Consider the following 22257-nt stretch of genomic DNA (forward strand, 5'->3'; position numbering starts at 1 on the left):
TGAACCCAACCTATTATCCAATTATCCCCTTCCTATTGCGTAGGATCCGCCGCACGACCCCGTGGCCGGCAGCCCCAGAGGAGATCGCCAGGCAGACTAGCTGACTGGCTCCTCGAGCCCGACACCGTTACTCCAGCACCAGACGGGGGCAGTGGGGGCGCGACGGATCCTTGTCCGGAAATAGTCCTATACCCCCCTTTGGGAGCGGCCGCTCAATATGCCGCTCCCTGTGTGCCCCGGCCATATCCGGGTCTGGCGAGACCGGGATTCGATCCCAGTCCCCGGTGGGCAGCTTGCACTAGAGGCTAATGCTTAGACCGCTGCGCCACCGCGGGGCGTGGGAAACCACGGTTCTAATACAGTGTCATGTTAATATGAATCACTGAGCTCATATTGAACATTCTGTACTAAGAACCCCCATTATCTCTCCAGGAAATAGCAATAGATGACTGACTCTCAGAAAGAGTTGTGGGAGCCAGTCAAGATCTGCAAGCTCCCCAAAAACCTGGTCAGATCCCTTTGCATCTCTTGGATTTGAGGAGAGAAAGTGCTGATAATAGCTGAATTTGGCAGTGGCTAACCCAAAGAGTGGATTGAACCCTGTCCTTCTCCAAAGAAATCTGGCAAGGTCCCTTTCCTGTTGTCAATGCTACTTTTGTCAACGTTAATGTACAAATCTCAATCCTGAATTGTCCTTGTGGAAGCCAGGCAAAAATTGTATATCACCTGGACCACTTTCAATCATATTTACACAAACATAGATGATATATACAAGATACGGTGGTTGTATCAATTAAATAATGATTAATGAAAGTTTTCAACACTTAAAGACACTAAATAGGCTAGAATACATTTCACTAATTTACATGATGACTCCCATTGCAGGCTACCCACTTAATAGCGTAAATTACGGTAGAGTGTTTTCAAAGCGCTAGGACTGTGGGACTTGTTATCACGGACACGTCATGACACATCTTAATTGTTACTCCATTAAGGTTTCACTGTGCTGGCAGTTCCATTTCATGACCCTGTCTGACTCATTAGAGAGATTTAGCAGCACACACTCTCTCTCAGTAGAGGGTTCACATTGTCAATGTGTTTTCACCATCTGACTCCCAGACGAATGGGAGAGAGAAACGACATGAGATGAAATGCTACAGGGAAGGCAATCTAACTGACAAAGATATGCCTAAAGGCCACAGTTAGAAAACACATAATGGATTTTCTGGTCTCCTGGTTTCTGTTATTTTACACTGAGATTTGCTTATCTTTCCAGAACAGAATGACCCCAAAAAATGTATGTATCTTTTGGCGTCTTAAAAAACACTATATATTATACATACACATTGTGTAAGAGTATTGTTACTTGTTCTTACCTGTTTCAAAATGGTGTAATTTGATCCATCTACACTAAGCTTCCTGATTTCATGATGATCTGCCAGTATGAGAAACGGTTCTTCCACTGAAGGGAAAGAAGACAACATGAGACATTTCTAAAGAAAGACACACAGTTATAGTATAGTTAAACATATAATTGGAGCCATTGCTTTATATACTCTCACTGCACAGACAAGGAAGTTACTTGAATTACTTGATAGAGCCTTGCAGGTGTTGGGGTTGCGTTCCAGGGCTTCATAGCCATCCACACACAAACACTTGTAGGATCCGTAGGTGTTGATGCAGCGTTGGCTGCAGGGCAGGCTGAAGGAGCATTCGTCAATGTCCACACAGGTCTTCCCATCATCCTTCAGCCGGAATCCAGGCCAACACATACACTGGTCACACAAATAACAAAAAAAGAATGGAGCATTTAGTCAGTAATAGAGATAGGGGCTGGTCAGTACAGACAATGCTTTATAAGAGTAAGTATGGTAATTTGACCATTATTTGCAGATAAAAACACACATTTCTATACAAAAATCTATTTTCAAAACAATGCAAAAGAACTTAAAACAGTGAATGAACTCAGCAAAGGAAGAACCCTGGTGTTCAGGTCAGTAAAAAGGGTTCTAATAGTGACATCACTATAATGCCATCAATGGGATGGCGCAGAGAACAAAACTGCCTTTCAGTAGCCGCAGCCTAAAATAACTCAAAGTGCTTGTATCAGCTGTACTGGACTCTGTGTAAATCCCCCTCTCATCCACAGTTATAACCTTGAGGGCCTTTCTGCTGATCTCTGTGTTCAAGCTTCAGACAGATGAGCTGGGGGTCTGCATTGATTGTGCTCCCTGGTCGGCTCTGGCCAACTCTCTAGACACGGAATACTTGTTTTGTCCTTTTGATCATTTCTTGATGCAGAGAGCGGAGGGAAAAACCGGACTGAGGGCAGGAAGTGCTACTCTGACAATTCTAATGGCCGAGGGTCACTTCAGCATGGCGGCCCTGATCTGGATCCACTCCAGACATCAGTCAGAGTCATTCCTCAGAACTGTCCTTCACTGTTGTAGGACTAAACCAGCCTTTCAACACAAACACACATGTCCCTGGGGGGCTAGCCCAATAGCCTCTCTTGGACCATTTGGTCATCTTTCCTCAGTTGAACCTGTAGTTTATGTTTGTATGAGATGAAGTAAGCATAATATCTGACGGCAGCGGGTGAAACCGGGAACAAGTCGGCAACCAATCGAATTGTTCAGACTTTTATTCCGAAAAATGTAAAGAAATGTGGTAGTCAAGCAAAAATATTACAATGCAATGGATTTGGTGAGTAATCCCCACTACTCTACTAACCACGTACAATGTTGAAATGTCTTTACATTTGTACATTTTCAGAATAAAAGTCTGAACACATGGTCGGTTCCCGACTTCACCAGCTGCCGTCATATATGTGAATTCCCTTACCATGATTGAGTGTCATTGCAGTGGCTGGAAATCAATGCTTACATGTCAGTGTTCATGTGCTTTTACATTGTGTGGGTGAGACTGATATGAGGCACAGCATAATCAATCTTTAGAGTTCTTATAAATGCGTACTGCTAATAACATTCTAGCACTTTGCCTGTGGCATGTTTCAAGATTTCTCTCTTACAACAAATCAGGACATGGTTCAGCATGTTCTTATTAAAAACACTCCTTTCTTTTTGGTTTTAATATGTTCAGCAATAGCTTTGAGCCAACCAGCGGGTTATTTACTCTTCTGTCTCTGATATACAGAAATACAGAGGACATTCAAAATTAATGTAATCCTAGGTAAGGCGAACATAATTATTGTCATAAACAGTAAGTCCTCCATTTAATCAAGTGTAGATAAAAAGCGAACCACAGTGCTGCTTCACACAATATGTTATGCCTTATCTTGAGGATGAGTGAGGTTCTACATGGAACTAAAGGGTTCTGTCGTGCTGGTTTACGGCAAGAGAAGGGCCTGTTAAAGTACTAAGCAGTTGCAGACTCCTACCTTGTATCCAACAGGTCGGTCCTGGCAGTCCTGCGTACAGCCACTGACTCTGCGGTTCAGACACTCGTTCACTTTGCAGTTCTTCTCATCGGACCGGTCTCCACAGTCGTCTTTCTTGTCACAGAGGCTACCCTCAGAAATGCAGCGCCCATTGGAGCACATAAAGAATGAGCCATTGCACAAACTCCCTGAAAGGATAATAAGCCCAAAATGGGTGCAATTATACAACACTGTGGGACATGATTTTGTGGGACATGAATTTGAGAAATATTATGAACAGATTCATTATGTTCTTCCCCCAGCTCTGTCTGGACGTATGTCCTCCTATGGGGATGTGATAGGACTGCTTACACTGATGAACAGAGAGTGCCAAACAGCAGTATTACCTGCAGCCAGACATTTGAGGTTCAGTGGCAGCTCATCGGAGTGGTCCGGACAGTCTGCATAGCCATCACACTCCCACTGCGCACTGAGCAGGCAGCGTCCGTCTCCACAGCGGAACTCCTCAGGCCCACATGAGCGGTAGACTGCAGAGAGAGAGAGAGAGACAGACACCTACAGCCTCACCAACTGACACTCAGAGAAACTGCTACAGTAGAGCAACTGACACTCAAGCAGCAGAGACAGATGTAGCCTTTAAGCCTAAGGTCTTAAAGTAATTAGGTATTACTGTACTTAATACTGTACTTAAAAGGTACAGGAACAGCAAGAAAATCCACTGGCTCCTGGTCCCACATAGATTTGATTCTGATGTTTATGATGACTGATGAACACGATTCACTTACGGTACTTTGACAAATGTACTTGTTGTAAGTCGCTTTGGATAAAAGTGTGTGCTAAATGTCAATGTAAATGTAAATGTCATGTACTTGCCACATTCAAACGACTCATCCGACCCGTCGCCACAGTCATTGTCATGGTCACAGACAAATCGCTGGGGAATGCATGCTTTGTTGTGGCAACGGAAAGAGTTGTCATCACAGGTGTTGTTAGGGGCTAAGGCAAGAGGAAACAGGTTGACAGTTCAACTGTGTGAACAACACATTTCTACATCAAGACACTCACGATGCATAATGTTCAGGTAGGTCATATTTACCACAGCCAGCTGCAGAGAGCTCATCACTACCATCAGGGCAGTCCCTCTCTCCATCACACAGCCAGCGTTTGGGCACACAGGCATAGGACCCAGGACAGCTGAACAACCCTGGAGCACAGGTCACTAAGCCTGTGGAGGGAAACAGAATATACAGTACTGTTCATCAAAATCACAGCAGGCTACGCTGGGTGAAGTGTAACCTAAGACCACTATGGATTCGAAATGTGTATTCTACTGCACTATCCAATACGTCGTCAGTATCAAAGCAGATTTGTTTCAAGGACACATAAGGATTCCGATTCGTCAATGAAATGGGGAATCGATAGATGAAATTCATCTTGCTGTGACAGTAAAGCTCAGTAATGCTCGTCTAGTTAAAAATTAAATTTTTTCCGTCCTCGCAGCTTTTATTCTTATTGTGTGTGGAAAAGCTTAGGGCTACAGTTTTCATTAATATTTCCATGACATTTCATTACAATCCAATTATACTACTGTTCACGGCAAACATTTTCTATTTATTGTGGTGTGATTATTTCTGTTGATTGGGAAATTCATTATTGTTACATCTCATTTACGCTGTGCCTCTTGGTCCTAATGATGAACAATCTATTTTCCTCTGCACCAAATTAAATGAATTTCAATATGTCTCTGTTTTGTGTCATCATTATTGGTCTCAAACTGGTCTGCTCAGTGTGGAGAAGTAATGTTCACCTAAAGCCCCAGTGCTATGACCTCTAGTACTCACCACAGATCTGTACACTCTCGTCCAGTCCGTCCTCACAGTCATCCTCCCCATCACACAGCCACTGCTTAGCGATGCACTTGTTCTTTGAGCAGGCAAACTGGTTCCACAGGCACGAAGAGTCTATGGGAAGCATATTCCCAAAGCCATAAATCAAAAGGAATTGAGAAAACGGTCACACAGCCCTTTTTAATCAAAGCACAACATGTGGCTGGGTATCCATGTTGGCCAGAGTCTACTTGTTTACCTCTGCTGTGGCTTGCATATTTCTATAATAAATAAAACAAATATTCTGTTTATTATCAATGTATATGTTACGGTACATGTGGGAATACAGTACATGTGGGAAAACTAGGGTTAGGGTTAGGTGCTACGTCGACTTGGTACATGCTGGCATGTCTAACCCTAACCCTAATCCTAACCCTAACCCTACCCCTACCCCTAACCCTAACCCTAACCCTAACCCTAACCCTAACCCTAGCACCTAACCCTAACCCTAGTTTTCCCACATGTACCGTATTCCCACATGTACCGTAACATATATATATTTTGTATGAGGGACATTCTGATTTTTTTTCTTCGGATGTCTGCTGTCAGTCAATAGAAGTCTGTTGGAAAGGACAGGAACGAAAATAAACACATCTTATGAAAGTTCATGTCACAGAATTACCCTCCCTTGGGAACTGTCATGCGGTTCCTCTCTCAGAATTCGTTCGAAGTCTGATGGAACTTTGAAGACATGCAGAGGGAAGCAAGGAAAAAACATGACCTGGGGTCATAGTAAAAAACATGGTGGTGGGGGGGATCTTAAAAGACTTCACTATCTGTCTCCCTATAACATACCAATCTCCTTCCTTTGATCGAAGCACAGACGGAGTATTGATATTCGCTGTGTGTGATATGGCATTTACATTTCAAATGTTATTTGTTATAAAAAAAATAGTAGTACATTCACTACTGCAGGTGAGTATATGAAAGCAGATACAGTGGGGGAAATAAGTATTTGATCCCCTGCCGATTTTGTAAGTTTGCCCACTGACAAAGAAATGAACGGTCTATAATTGTAACGGTAGGTTTATTTTAAGAGAGACAGAATATCAACAAAAACATCCAGAAAAACACATTATATCAAAGTTATACATTGATTTGCATTTGATCGAGGGAAATACATTTTTGATCCCCTAGCAAAACATGACTGAGTACTTGGTGGAGAAACCCTTGTTGGCAGGCACAGAGGTCAGACGTTTCTTGTAGTTGGTCTGTAGGATATCAGGAGGGATTTTGGTCAAATGCAAATCAACGTATAACCTTTATATATAGTGTTTTACTGGATGTTTTTGTTGATATTCTATCTCTCACTGTTAAACCAACCCTTAACATTATAGACTGTTCATTTCTTTGTCAGTGGGCAAACTTACAAAATTGGCAGGAGATCAAATAACTTATTTCCCTCACTGTATGTCATATCGCAGGTTTTCAGTGATATTTTACGAGAGAGAATCATGAGACAATACAGGCGCGTACTTGGTCTAATCAGTTGTGAAATTGGGATTTTCCAAGAAATAATCATTTTCCTCAAACCATTGTCCTTTGCTGTCCGTTTATCAATAGTCAGGGCTTTTTATATGATAATAATAAAAATATGATATTAATATTTCTTCTGAAAATGTGATTCAGAACATCTAACAGAATTCATGCCATTCAGATGGAGGCATGATTCATTTCAGTTCTGAAAGGCTAAAGCTAGGCTACATTTTGCAGTTCTTGACACCATTATTTCTCATCCATACTATACATGAAACACTTGGATAAAGGAATGGATATCCGCTCTTTTTACATGTGAGGGTAAAGTACGCAGTATCCAGGATCCAAGACAGTTCAATAGAATTTGACTGATATTTGATTGAGTTTTTGACATGCTAGAGTTTAATTTAAATAATCACACCTTGACACTAGGTTTTTCTTTGCAATGTGGGTTAAACTGGAAAACTGCTTAACATCATCCCTATGCAATTACAAAGCAATAAGCAAATGTGATATACAATAAGGGTAATTACAATGTTACTAAACATGTGCAGTGCAACTTCATTGTGACCTTGTAATATCATTCACTTTGAACATGCATAATAGTACTATTCAAAGGCAGGTAACAAATGAGACAGTCATTCTGTCAACTAATTCCCCCGCTAGTATGTGTACTTGATCATCTGAAACATGCAATGAAGGAAATACTATCAGAAATACTACAGTAACTCTGTTGCATTTAAACATACCTTACCTTGATGGTAACATAAATGACATGACACAGGGACAATTGATAGCAATACAGTATATATATATATATATATATATATATATATATATATATATATATATATATATATATATATATATGTTACGGTACATGTGGGAATACGGTACATGTGGGAAAACTAGGGTTAGGGTTAGGTGCTAGGGTGCTACGGTTAGGGTTAGGGTTAGGATTAGGGGTAGGGTCAGGGTTAGGGTTAAGGTTAGAGTTAGGGTTAGATATGCCAGCATGTACCAAGTCACCCTAACACCTAACCCTAACCCTAATTTTCCCACATGTACCGTATTCCCACATGTACCGTAACATATATATATATGTTTACTTTACCTAGACCATGACTCAATAATGGTCCTCTTGTATCTAATTGGAAAGACCTTTACTGTGTTATGGTAACTTATGCATACATTAGTAAGGATCAAAGTGTGGTGTAGAAGTGTTCTTGTAGTCCCCGGTGACAGGGATAGTGCACAGTTCCGTGTGGAGGAATGTATGATCCTTACAGAAGTCAGCATTTTCCAATTAACCCACATCTCTGGTTACAATTCACAATGACTGTGGGCTAATTCATTAATTGTTACACAAGGGGGGGGGGGTGGAGAAGTCCTCTTAAGTGCCTCTATTTGAATAGGGGGTTGGAGGTAGTCTCTCTACCCACAAGTAGCAGACGGCTGAGCAATGTAATTAAACACACAATGAGGAGGAACAATACAATGCGTGAAGACATGGCCTTGTGATGTGCCACACAATTAACTACTCTGATTCACAATTTGTCACGACATCCACTGAACTAGCAGCTTCTTGTAGATGTCTTGTCTGTAATATAATCAAACAGTCCCATATAATAGTCCCTTTGTAACACAGTGTCTTTGTCCACATGACAAGTTAACGCAGGCAGGCTTACCACACTGGAACTCATCCGCTCCATCCTCGCAGTCTTTCTGTCCGTCACATAGCCACACACTGGAGATGCAGTTCCCACTTGGACACGCAAAATGGCCCTCCTCACACCTCTGCCCATGGGAAACTAGGACACACGACAATGGGAATGAGTGAGTCATGTTGGTGCGAGCGGCAATTCAGGTCATTATCTTTGCCTAAGCTCCCACAGAATCTCTCATTCCCGAGCCCTAGCCCCAACAACTCAGAAAGTATATCTATGTTTTACAACTCTCCCTAAGTCTTTTCTATTGGGAGTTGGCTCTCTTGATCTGTCTTCCTACGCAGAGAGCACGGTGACAGGACAGGAGGATCACCCTGGCAGTTGGTCTCGTCTGCGTAATCTCCACAGTCGTTGGCTCCATCACATATCCATGAGGGGTGGATACACAGCGAGGTGGAGTTGCAGCTAATGAAGTCTCTCTCTTTCACCCCCAGTTTGTAGAAGTCAGAGCAGTCTGTTGTGTGGTCTGAATAAAAAACATAATACCGTGAACAGTTGCTTACAGTTTTGTACATGGGCGTACTTTAGCATACAGACGAATAACTGGATTGGGAACGAATGTGTACAAGTAAGATATGGGCGTACTAAATCACTGAGTCCAATTGATCAGTGGTTGGTGCCGAGTTTTCAAAATGACATTTTTCGAGCATCACACCATAAAGGCTATACTCACTGCAGCTCTTTTCATCAGAGGCGTCAGCACAGTCAATGACCTGGTTACACCAGCCTGAGCTGGGGATACAGCTCCCATCCTGGCACGATGATTCAGAGGACGCACATGTGATATCTAAGAGACAAATTAACATTTCAAAAAGGGTGGATGTTAAAGCGACAGGGGGGAGGGGGGCAAGGGGGAAGTATTACACTGATCCAGGTAACTGACTCTAAGGCATCTTGTGTTTAAGGACAGTACTGAACACTGGCTTGACATTGGATTCACCCTAATTCCCCAATGTCGTTCCTCTATTCATTGCATCCTCTGTCCTCACTTCCATCTCAAAATGCACTGGAGGAGAATATCAAAAGGGAGGAGATCCTCCATTGCGTTTTGAGAAGGAAGTGAGGAGAGAGGGTGCAAGTTGTAGAGGGATGACTACTGGAATGCAATCAAAACACCTTCCCCTCCTCCAGTCACTCCTTTCTCCTCTCGTCCACAGCACTCCTCTCCCCTACTCAGTTGAAAAAGGCTGACAGACAAGACAAGACATCCGATAGATAAATGATGCTTTGAGGATGTATCCACAATAATTGAGTTCAAAGGCAATAGCATGACCTTTAATATCAGCCACACTGTATTAAACCATTGTAAATAAGAAAGTATGACCACAAAGGCACATTTCCTTTGATACATCTAGGAGAGATGAGCAGCCTGTTTTCCTGCTCAATTTACCATCAATGGCACCATATAGCCTTTTCATGTAATTAATGGCAATAGAAGCAGGGGCACTGTTGATATACCATACCATTATATCAGTGGTGTGCCGTCAGGGCCAGCAAGGCCTTCTCTGCTGGCCTAAACATCATCAGAATATACATTTTATTTTAATATATTTTTTCCACAAATATGTATTAATGATTCCCCATAGTCTATTCTCTTCATTTCATAGCTTTCCTCTTGGTTGCGCTGCTTCCAGTCTCCGATTGAGATTTGGAGGGCTGGCCTTTATGTTAGAGCTTTTATCCAATCAAAATGTGTTGCTAGGGGGCTCCAAAATCTGCCCAGCCTGCACGCTAAACGGTGCCGCGGATTCGACCTGTAACTTAACGTTGGAACGAGAAAACCTGTGGCGTTCCTAGTAAACCTACGTAGATGCGAGCAAAAGCAACAACGGCGCCTGCTGTAAGGCTCAATGATGTCAGCACCCAGCACGTCTTTTGATTGGATACGCACTATTGATACGCACTATTGATACGCACTATTGATATTCACTATTGAGATGCGTAAATATATGCCGGTAGATGTGAAACTTTTGAAAGTGCCAGGGAAACAGAGCGCCAATACGAAAGCTTTCGTTGACTGATCGATAATACTGATCGATTGTGTCCTGTTTTTGGGTAAACAATAACTTTCATTTAGGGGACACGATAAAAGCGCCGAGTCCACAAACAGGAAACTACGTTGAGCTTCTTTCTTTTCTGGCTGAAAACAACCCAGATTTACATTACCACCTGTCCACAAACAAAGTGTTTACTGGGACGTCAGGCAAAATACAAAACGACCTGATTTTTGCTATTGCTGAAGTGGGAGAAGAGATCAAAATGGAGATTAAAAAGGCACCCTTTGTCGCTATTATGGTGGACGAGACGACTGACGTGGGTAATGTAGCGATCTTAAAGATGTTAGTTTAACACTCTTCATTGTAAATGCGGATTTATTGATTAAAAATGCTTCGGAAATATTAATATAACTCTGTTGTACTTGTCTGACTATGTTAAGGTGATGCAACGCCCGGTTATACTGTGTTTCTGTCTAGTTTCTAGAGCCATGGCGTCATAACGATGGTATTAAGAGGTAGAATAATTCAGGTAGGAATGTGTCGGACATCACTGAAGGCCTAGGTGTGAAATGCACCGCCCGCCACTGCATTATATACCATGCATGCTTTGAGGCACATTACAGTCAGTGTAATGTGCAGTGGTTGTTCTGCCTTAAATGTTAATTCTGGGAAAAAGATTCACATTAATATTAAGATAATCCTGGTGCTGCCTTCTGACCTTTATTAAAAGGCCCACGCCAGGCACCATATTTCACAGATGAGGTGGTATGCTGTAAATCTTGGGCAGATCCTTTCTTCTCCAAACGTTCCTCTTCCTTGGCCTTACAGCCTGTTTGCGATTGAGCTCACCAGTGCTTTCTTTCTTTTTTAATTAAGTTCTCAACTGTTGATTTTAGCAAGCCTAGAATCAATACATTGACAGCTCTCTTTTGTCTGCACAAATAAAGTTGCAGAACACACCTGACTTACCAGAAACACCTGTCAAGCCCATTACTTTTTGGTACCCTAAAACAGGAGCCCTATGCATACAAAGTGTCTCCAGAAAGTGTCCAGAATCTCCACTTCAACATCATAGTAAACAAAAATGCTCGACTTAAAATCCACACTTTTGGAGTCGAGCCAAAATAAGAAAACAATACTTCACTGTTCCATTACTTAGGCAGGGCACAGTAGCTATGAGCCAATAACAAAAAGCTTTGGAGGTTTACATTTGACTCTTGGCGCTAAGCTTACAAACAGGCTAGCCGCATCACACTCTGGAGCTCGACGGTAGCTACATGTCATATGTCATGGCACATGGGAAATGATTTTAGGAGGAACTAAGAAAATAGAATGTATTGCCCAAAATAGTACCTTCACCAAAATGCCAATTTTCAGACTTCATTGTGCAATAACATTGTGCAGCCCCACTACAATGAGTAGTGTGGGCCTTGACAATAATGACTGTGGGTCTCCGGTAAACACTGCTAGGGTTTGCTGTCCTTTGGGCTTTTTGCAGTCAAATACTGTACGTGCAAGCCCAAAATTACAGAAAAAGTAGAATGGAAGGGAAACATCAATTCATTGTGAATCGCAATATTAAACATGAGCCTATCTTTGCATGATAATTCATTACTTTGTACAAGATGCATGAAATTGAGCAAATCCTCTAAAAATTATGAAAAATGCAATCATTTTGTGCATACAGCATGCTCTCCCTTTCAAATGAGTGTTCCCCACGGGAGTCGTCTCTGAGTCTCAAGGCCCATGTGATCGTGAGGCTCATTAAAGAGATGGGCTTAGCACAGCATGTAGCCTAACACGCAGCATTACTGTATCGAAATTGGACCTGCCCTCCGAGGCATCAGGATTGACTGGGAGATCAAACGGTCCATATACTCACTGTTACAAAAGGCCTCATCCGAGTTATCCCCACAGTCATCGACCCCGTCACAGAAGCGACTGTTGGCCACGCAACGCTGGTTGTAGCATGCCCTGAAGCCCCTTCTGCAGTTTCTGTTGTCTGTGCGAAATGAGAAGACAAAAAAATACAGTACCTGTCAAAAGTTTGGACACACTTTTCACACACAAGTGTGACCAACCAAACCTTTGACTGGTACTGTACTTCCAAAAGCTAAATTGATAACCTGTAGCCTTACAGACATTTTCCTCACATTGTGGAGGGTGATTCATTTTATTCATACAGGCTTCACTTGGAAGAGCAAAAATGTTGAGGGTATAATTTGATCGATTGCTTACCACAGTATTGCATTTTCTCGTCTGACTTGTCTTTGCAGTGAGCTACTCCGTCACATGTTAACTGGTAGTGAATGCACTCTCCGTTCCCACATTCAAACTCAGTATGGATGTTGCAGGATGAATTCTCAGCTACAAAATTAGAACTTGTTTAATAATGAGCTCACGAGATTATTCTCAAGCCATGACTGACAAACACCATCATTTCCACTGTGCCGTTACCGTGGTTACTGTGCCGTTGCTAACATTAAGTTTAACCCATTATGACCTTGATGATGAAACCACAAACAGTGCATATCTCCACAGAAGAAACATTAATTGAGTGTGGCTCATAACCGCCTAAACATTATATCCATGTCCAGACTGTACTTGTGCAAAAGCTTATTGTAACTAATTACACTATTTTTCACTCAGAAAAAAGAAATAATTTATTTAGACAGTTGGTCTAAAGGATAATTAACAACGTGTTTTTCTGAGAGCTGTGAAATTGTAATTACATGTTCAGTGTGCAGGAGGAAACAAAGAGACACTTTGGGACTTACACACACATCTGTTATCATCCAATAACACACGCTCTCCCCGACAACTACAGTTGACCCTCCCATCTGGGGTCAGAAGACAGAGGTCACCACAACCGCCATTCATGAGTCTGCATGGAGACAACTCACCTGGAATAGAGAATGCCAGAGATGTTAAATACAGACAGTGGGGTTGAAATGTCTGTTTCGTAGATGAACCTGAATTAACATTGTGTTTATTCTGAAACCAACATCTCCCCCGCACCTCCCTCCCACCCCATGACGTGAATTAGCCCCGTAGATGACAGGTACATGGACAATGGTGGTTTCGTCTCATCCCCTTTGTTGAAGAGAGAAGCGGAGATGAAGAGGGAGGGAGAACATAAAGCAGAGAGATACGTGACAAATGAACCATCGGTCCAACTACCTCACCCCCCTCCCTCCTTCCTCTCCAAACCCCCTGCCTCTCATTTACGCATCAGTAGCTTTGTGAGGGATGACTCAGCAGGGCCTCTGGAAGAGCTCCTGAAGTGCTCAGGAAGAGACAAGGAGGTTTAATGAAGGTGTGAAAACAGTCAAGATAAAAACGGTCGTTTTTTTTGTCATTTCCTTATGCATTGCAGGTTGTTGCGCTTTGTTCTAGTAAGACATGTCCAAGTGTGGTATCTGCAATCATTTGCAATGATGAAATAAATGAGAAGAAAAAGTCCCTCTCAGCAGCCTTAGTGCGTCAAGCCGTGGGGACACTCTAAAGCCCATTTCCCAATGTCCTAGTTTTTACATATGCGACACTTCAGAGACCTCCTCTCCGACTCAGGGATAGTTTCTTATTAATTACATCCCCATCTTAAGAGTTTCTTCATAGCTAAATAAGACCCTCCTAATTTATCATTCCTACTGTTTCTCTCATATCAAAAGGGCCCTGGTAGATACTTTACTATGAGTCCTCCAAGTGTTGTAGAAACGTATCAGGTGAAGAGACAACACAACTTCACATAGACCCCACCAAATCAACTTAAAACAGAAGTGAAAAACAGACACCATTCACAATGAAATATACTTTTCTCTTTGACATTCTATTAGAGAGAACAATGTATCCTTGCACACACCTACACCTAGTACAGTTGGCTGGCACAAACAAACATACAAAAGCAAAAACAATCCATCAGTTTGTCTTCATAAGCTTATTCCAGGGGGAATACTCACAGCTGTTTGTATCGTTCGCCACAGCGATAATTCCCATGGGCTGATGGGGAATGTCCGCACGTAGTACCTTTGTGTCTCCACCTGTGTACTTGTTGGATCGCAGCACAGCCCTGCGGGCCCAGTCTGACCAGAAGATGAAGTCCCCATAAATAGCCAAGCCAAAGAAGGTTCCTGGGCCCGACTTCACAATGACCTATAATTTATAGGACAGCAAATCAGTTATATGACTTAAAGCCAAACTCCAGAAGACCATGGATGACTGTGATCTGTACTATGTCATCGACCAATGTCAAGCCATAGCTTAATCCTCTGTACTTTACTACATTGTACCAGTATCTGTGTGAATGTTTGATGTCATTGTCATTCAGTGGTAATGTTGGTATTTGTTTGTCAATAAAAAAGTATTAAAGAAGAAAAAGGGAGATCATTCATTGCATCACATTCATCATTGATTCATCACACTGTTTAACCCAGATGTTGGACGTGTAAAAGACAGTGTTATAGTGAGGGATGCAGAAATCCATCCATGGCTCCTTTTGGTATTCTTTAGGCTCGGGCCATCAGGGCTTCATGCAGCTATGTAGTCTCAGCCATTAGTGGGACATGGTTGAAACCATGATCACATTAGCCCTGCTGCCATACTGGGATTAATAGGACAGGTGTTGATTAAAGTAACCCAGCTTGTGACAGCAACAACTGGCGATAGGGTAAGGGAGGGATGAGAGAGAGAGAGGGGGGGGGGGGGGGGGGGGAGAAAGAGAGATATGCAAGACTGCCAGGTGGGTTTTGAAGGAACATATTGACAAAAGATTAGATTTGGGGACGGTAGTTTTACACAGACACTAATTAGCAGCGCAGTGTACACAATCTGTAAACTCTACTACAATTCTACTATACATGTTCTAGTAAATAGAGTAAATAGAGATGATATATATATATATATATATATGCCTGACACTTATATTTAAAGCGACTAACGAGTACATACATTTTTTGCATCCATGGTCCCACCTCACCTCACACATAACCAAGTGTAAAGTCAGACAAGATTCTTGAAATGTATTTCACTTCACATGCATGCAGTACATCCCTCATGTAGCTAGCCACGTGCTTAGCATGCACATGAGGCCTCTACATTTATATTCCGAATATTCCCACCTAAAGTGGTCTTTTCACCACTGAACATGTTGACACCCTTCCCCAACACGCACTCCACTGGGCTCTCTGAGAGTTTAGGCATTATTAATGACATAGCTCTCCACTTAAAATGCCACACCAGAGTGTGAGGGCGAGTGGGCCTTCAGAGCTCTGTTCATCTCATCTCTGTCATAGCAGAGGGGATGTCACAGCTCTCCCTCTCTCTGACAGCCCGTAATGACACTCCCGCAGTGGATGAGCCAATTCCCCAGGAGACCCGGCACACCGTGCACTACCACCCCCACGACCATAACGCTCCCTGCATTGGCAGGAAGCCCCACTCTCACTCCACCTAGGGTCGCTCCCTGCTGCTCTGTTGATAATCAGTTACCTCTGTTTAATTTTCATGTTCTAATTGGGGCGGTGCAGGCTGGCCCCCACAGGGGGCTCTGCATGTGAGCCTTCATTAGCAGGAGTAGACTTCCGCAGGGGCATGCGTGAGACCCGATGGGGTGAGGTTTTTTGAGACATGCGACCCCACATAGCAAGCGTATGTGTAACTAATTGCAATGGGCCAAGGTCCTGAGTCACAGAGGTCGTGTCAAGCACAAATTGAAATCCATAGCAAAGAGGAACCAGGATGTAATGTAATCCCTGACATGCAGGGGGATACAGGGGGATAGATATCCAGTTAGGATTTTCAGAATGAAATACATTATGCATGCAACCTCTCACGAATAAAATGAGACCCTCACTGAGCTCCTTTGCTTTAGAAGGGAAATTACTTCTATAATTAAGTAAACCATTGGCTCTGTCTTTGATATGATATATGAAAGAATGCTGAGAGGTATTACAGAGGCTATCCATTGTTGAAACACCGTCAGCTCAATAGGCATGGGAGATAATGTGGGCAGGCAGAAAATTAGTCTAAGCTTAAGGGGGCCTAACAGTTTGACATTCTAGCACAGAATCATCGCCTTTGTGTCTACCAGGATTCAAACATCATTTCTCCTCTATTGAGAGTCACTGACCGTAAATTTGTCAAGCACATGGTAGTCCAACTAGAAGTAATGAGAGTGAGATTCAATCATGAGTCTAACAACAATTGTCTAACAATTTCTTGCATGACAAGCAGGATAATACTATTGGAATGAGTGTTGGATTGCTATGACAACATGCAACACTGAATGGTCTATAATGCTACCATAGTAGCAAGACTACCATGCCACAGCCACAATTCACATGTCCATTATACTCACATATCTGTAGGAGCCATCGTAATCACACCTTTCGATCTTCCCCAGGCTTCCATCAGAGAAGTACAACTTCTCTGCTTTGTGGTCGATGGTAAGACCGTTGGGTGTAAGGATGTCAGTGCTCACGATGACCTTCATGTTGTTTCCTGCCAGAGTGGACCTCATGATGCTGGGTCGCTGCTCATTCCAGTTAGTCCAGAACATCAGGCTGGAAAAATTTCACAAACATTCCAAAGCTCACATTAACTACTGTACACACGAGAAACCGTTTAAAGGTCCCTCAACTGAGAGGTGGGAAGATAATAACAGTACGTTACATTTACAGTCTGTTATCTTTTGTCTTAAAAGCAATTTCCACCATCATTGCAAACAGATGTAGCCAAGATTCCATATCTCTATACGGTATTATGTACACTCCCCCTCTGACATCTTTACACCGCCTCATGTGAGGAGTACAAACCAAATATGTGTTCTCTGAAATTGAATCAGGGTCCTGTATGATGGCTTTAATAGGACTGCAATTGTTACTTGTCAAACTTCTCTTTCGTTGGGGAAAATAAACACTAATGGGTGTGAGAATTATTCATAGCCATTCTAAATTTCCTGCAGTCTATCTAGTCATGTCACTCTGTTATCTTGTGATCCCATAGCTCATGTGGCCCTCATGACCTGTCACCTGCTCCTCATGTTGTGTCCCCTTCTCCAAGCATTAGCTTCATATCTGATAAGGTGCAGCCGTTTTTGCTGCTCACTTCCCATTTGATAAAACAGATTAGCATCGTTGGATGTTAGATGGAATGCGTATTCATATTTCTTTGAGGTGACTACTAAGAAGATGGAGAATGATAATCTTTGGTGGGTAAATAAATGAAAGATCTATATCTGTGTAAGTAGGTTTTGCTAAATGAGGAGAATACGTGAATGCATTACAGCTTACAGCAGACCCTGACCAAAGTGGAAGGTATGGTGGGATGGTATGGGAGAATGCTGTGCTCCTGAGATAAAAGAGTGGACACTTTTCAAGTTTTAAGTATAGGTTGAGCAAAATCGAGCAAGGGTTTGGTTCTGTTACCTCCTTCTCTACGGTACTTAAAACATAATAATAAAAAAAACATATTGGAGTTCCACACTTGAGGGTTAATAAGAACCCAATTATAATGTTCTGTCAGGGAATGCTAATTAATCATCTCAGGTTCCATTCTAATTAACAGACCTCATTCTGGCCTCTGCTTGAAAATGTGCCAAATTACCAACTAAGGATAGCTGCTGAGGTCAAGAGTTTAATTCAGCTAGTGAGCCCCTGGGCCAGCACTCACCGTTAATATCATTTATTCTTAGACTTTTCCTTGATGCAAGGACTGTAAGTAATTACCATCATTTGAAATATGTTTTTTTTTCCTTCTACGTCACAGGACATTGGCATGTTGTTGTGAAAAGACACATTTGTCTAAAATTGCAACTTTCTTCAAATGAAAGTGCTGAACCAATTAAATGTCTCCCTCAGCGCACCATGTGAATACAATCTTCTTTACAACAACTAATGAACTGAATGCATATTCGCTGTGTAACAATTCTTTTGTTTCGTTTTAATCCTACTTATTGCAGAAAACTCTTCAGAGCTTGTTGAAGTTAGTCTTCAGATAGTTACACAGTATATTCTAAGCAAGGCTGCATACTGTACAGAGTACTGGAATGAAATGCACCCATCCAATAAAAAATCTGATTCTGCTGATTGTACAAGTGTTGCCACAGGCATAAAACCTCATCTGTCGTAGTAACTAATGAATCACAACCGTTAAGAATAACGATGGAGATGATGGAGAACTACTGACTTTTGACACTCATCCAAGGCGAGGACATGAGGGTGGTCATCCTCTGACAGGGTGACCACAGCCTCCCTTTTGAAGGCTCCTGGTCGGCTCTGGTCCACTGTGTGCCTGCTGATGGTGGACGTGGTGGAGCTGGTCCAGTAGAGAGTGTCCCAGGCACGGTGGTATGCCAGCCCCTCCACCGAACCCACATCTGAAGGAGCAGACAGAGCAGAAAGGTTCATCCACTGCTTCATTGGAAATACATAGACATACTGCGTATCAAACAAGAAATGTTAGCATGGCATCTGAATGTACTGGTAGGGCTTGTATACAGTGAAAAGACATTGACATCAAACATATAGCCCACAGTAAACAATTCAAGTTCAAATAAATCTCATAATCTCAAGTAGACTCAAAGTCATGAATACCAATGTATGCAATGTGGGGCGCAGAGTGGTCTCCACCATGTTTTTTTACAAAAATGTACTCGTAGTGGAGGTCAATGGAAGATTACTTATTGTGTTGACATATTTTATAGTTATAGATATGTATATTACTGTACAGTATATCTAGTTGGGTTGAGGGAGACCCTACTCTTATCACACAAAGCTGATGTTTCACATGTAGAGTATGGTTGAATCAGACAGCTCACTTTGCAAAAAAATAAATACGAAGCAATCTAAATTGATGAAAAAGACATTCCGGTAAGGTAACTAGTGGGCACTGAGGTGTTATTGAGTTGCCTGGCTGAAATATCACCCCCTTCAATCCACTCTACAAGGATCAACCCCAGCATGGATGCAGTGCTTAATTGCTCTTAATACTTAACATGTGGTCAAGTCTGATGATATGGACTGAATCCGGTGCTTTTAAAAGCCATAAACTACACAAGACGAATACTTAAGGCACTATCCGAGTCAGGCGATTGCTAATTAATTGTTCGCAATAAAAGGCATCTGACAGCTTGGTTTGCCGGAAATGGTTGGCGAGGCCAGGGAGTAATTAATGGGGGATGTGGAGCTTAATTAGGGAAATATGGAAGATTAACATCTTCACCCTTCTTCAATGACAGGGTGCAGAGACTGACTTTGGAGAGAGGAGGGAGAGGAGAGCCTTGGCTTTTATCTCCAGGACTAGATGCCGATAGAGGGTGGAGACTCCTTCAAAGGGAACATAGATTTGACCGTTGCTCAATTAGACATTTAGCTGAAGAGAGGAGTGGGAATGCAGCCCAACTATGAACAGGTAAGATGTGTAAAGCTATAAAAGCAATGGATTATTAGTATTAGTATTAGATTATTAGGCCTAAATAGTATTAGTGCCGCATCACTCGTCATTTATGGTGCCCTATGTTAATGGCTTAGGTCTGCCAATCACATGCAGAGGTGCTGAAGAGGAGATTGAACACATAAATACCAATACATGTCTTAAAAATACGTATTAAAAAAAATATGTTTCTGAGTTATTACATCAACATCGCTTCCCAATGAGGTAATGCTTTCTGGTCACAGCTAACAGAAGGCTGTCTTCCCCCTTCTCTCATTTTTTCCAACATCAGAACATGAAGGGGACGTGGATCAGTGGATTCCACTGGTGTCCCTGTATGAAGGGGGGGGGGCAAGGGAGTTGAGCTCTCATCTCAGAGGAGACTTTAGAAGATGCTAACCGTGCAGAACTGAGGCCTTCCCTGCTCATCTGCCTCCACTCATCCTTATCAAGGCAAGATTGACTGGGCTACTGACGGAATAAAATGGTTCTGCCCCTCTTGCTTGCCATCAATAGGAACTGTCATTCTGTAAAGGTCTAAAAAATAATGCATTAGTCTGCATTCTGTGTTTATGTATTCCAGTCAAGTTTGAGAGAAATGCTTCAAATTCTTAGATTGTCTTAGATGCAAATATTACAGCAAGCTCCCATGAGTACTCTGAGTAAGCTCTTTAATCTTCACATATTCAGGTTTTGTATTCTTAGATAATACAGAAGAGTATCATTGTGATACACCTACAATATATACTCAATCCTACCAAAAACAGCACCTTTGTTTGGTATTCTCAATGTATCAATATATTTTTCAGGCCAATTATTTCTATTTGGATCTAAATGTGGTGAAAATGACAGTAGGGTAATTTCATCCATCAATAGTAGGACCAAAAACCTAACCATCCAAGTTGACAGTTAAATTGGTCCCATTTAGTGGAGGAAGAATGGAGGTGGTCATTTTAACGCTCTTACTTGATGTAGTATGAATTGAAGCCCCACAATACATCAGGGATGGCTGTGCCACTTTACTTTCTCTACAAATGGCTTTTCACAAAGGAATGTTAAGAGGCAGAAATACTCTTATTTCACTCTATACCTAGACTTAGCAATCTGTGTGACAGCATGAAGGCTGATAAATTACAGCACTCAAAGAAACAGAACAATACATAAGCAAAAGCACACATTAATTTGTTCTGGCATTTATTATGCTATATTTAGACACTTTAAAATAAAGACACATATGTTTCATTCAAACTCAAAATCTCCAACCAAAAGAACAAGAGCAAAGACAGAGGGTAGAGGAGAAGCCATTCTTAAATGCACTTACTTTCTGCTATGATAGATCTTCCTGTCCAGTCATCATTAATCATTTGGATATTTCCAAAATGAATATCGCTGAAAAAGATGCGATTTGTCCCTGAGGTCTTCTGGCGGTAGTCAAAGGCCAGGGCTATGACGTTCTTGAAGTACGCTGGCCTCTCGAAGGCCTGGACGGGTGAGTTGAGGTCACTCTCGTCCGAGAGGTGGATGCTCTTCATTATGGTCCTTTCAGAATAGAGCAGGTAGCCCTCATAGCGTTCGCAGGCAAAGCCATCCTCTGCCATGTGGCCATGGGCACAGGAACAGGTTCTGCGCCCGCTGCCCAGGTGAAAGCACAGCTGCTGACAGCCCCCATTACTCCTGGCACATGGGTTGGTGCCTGTGTGGCATAGAGGAAAACATGTTTCTTACCTTCAATTAGAAATGCCTTTTACTACAGTGCTATGGCTGATAATAACAGTGACTGAAAATGAAAGTGGCTAATAAAACCAATAATAGTGGCTAATAAAAGCCATATAGAAAACATGCTCTGCCTAGAACCATTCAGCTTTTTATAGTGAAGTAGATACAGTATTTCTCAGTTCATTTAACCAACATATGTACTATGAAGTGATATAGTGCTGATGGTGTTGACAATCAATATGACCATTATGTTGAAACATCCACCTTTCTCCCGGCCTCTATTAAAGACTGTTACATCCTTCAGGTTGACCCCCAGGCCACTCCTTATAGTCACCGCCTCTGTGGCGTCACTCTTGATGCCTCGCCGGATTGATCCATTGGAGTGTGCTCTGTCGCAGACCAGAATTGAGAGGTACACAATGTAGATAGAAAAGTGAAATAAAAGAACAAAGAAAAGAAAAGTAATCAGTGGTGTTGTAGACGGATTTGGTGGTGCCAGCTTTGATTTAAATGTGTTTACCTATTTCCAGTTGAATGAGCATGCCTGGCGGACATCCTGAAGAAATCACACCTCACCCCTAATTCCTTTGCTATTGTCTATAGTACAGGCCTACTGACTCTCACAT

At 42.2% G+C, this 22257-nt stretch overlaps 1 protein-coding gene across 1 annotated transcript in view; it reads right to left on the bottom strand.

The window, feature by feature from the left end:
* Positions 1-22257, bottom strand: part of LOC308162643 (low-density lipoprotein receptor-related protein 1B-like) — a gene marked incomplete at both ends in the record, with an annotated part of 148352 nt that overhangs the window by 42323 nt on the left and 83772 nt on the right. The window contains 18 exons of the mRNA XM_080536787.1: positions 1377-1462; positions 1592-1775; positions 3401-3588; positions 3787-3927; positions 4274-4396; positions 4497-4625; positions 5242-5361; positions 8451-8573; positions 8803-8955; positions 9163-9276; positions 12369-12488; positions 12725-12853; positions 13264-13389; positions 14446-14638; positions 16842-17046; positions 18671-18860; positions 21237-21608; positions 21896-22020. Coding sequence (XP_080392913.1) covers positions 1377-1462; positions 1592-1775; positions 3401-3588; positions 3787-3927; positions 4274-4396; positions 4497-4625; positions 5242-5361; positions 8451-8573; positions 8803-8955; positions 9163-9276; positions 12369-12488; positions 12725-12853; positions 13264-13389; positions 14446-14638; positions 16842-17046; positions 18671-18860; positions 21237-21608; positions 21896-22020 — 2821 coding nt within the window. The remainder of the gene's footprint in view (positions 1-1376; positions 1463-1591; positions 1776-3400; positions 3589-3786; positions 3928-4273; positions 4397-4496; positions 4626-5241; positions 5362-8450; positions 8574-8802; positions 8956-9162; positions 9277-12368; positions 12489-12724; positions 12854-13263; positions 13390-14445; positions 14639-16841; positions 17047-18670; positions 18861-21236; positions 21609-21895; positions 22021-22257) is intronic.

The sequence above is a fragment of the Nansenia antarctica genome, assembly GCF_963989245.1.
Source record: "Nansenia antarctica genome assembly, chromosome: 7".
NCBI lineage: Eukaryota > Metazoa > Chordata > Actinopteri > Argentiniformes > Microstomatidae > Nansenia > Nansenia antarctica.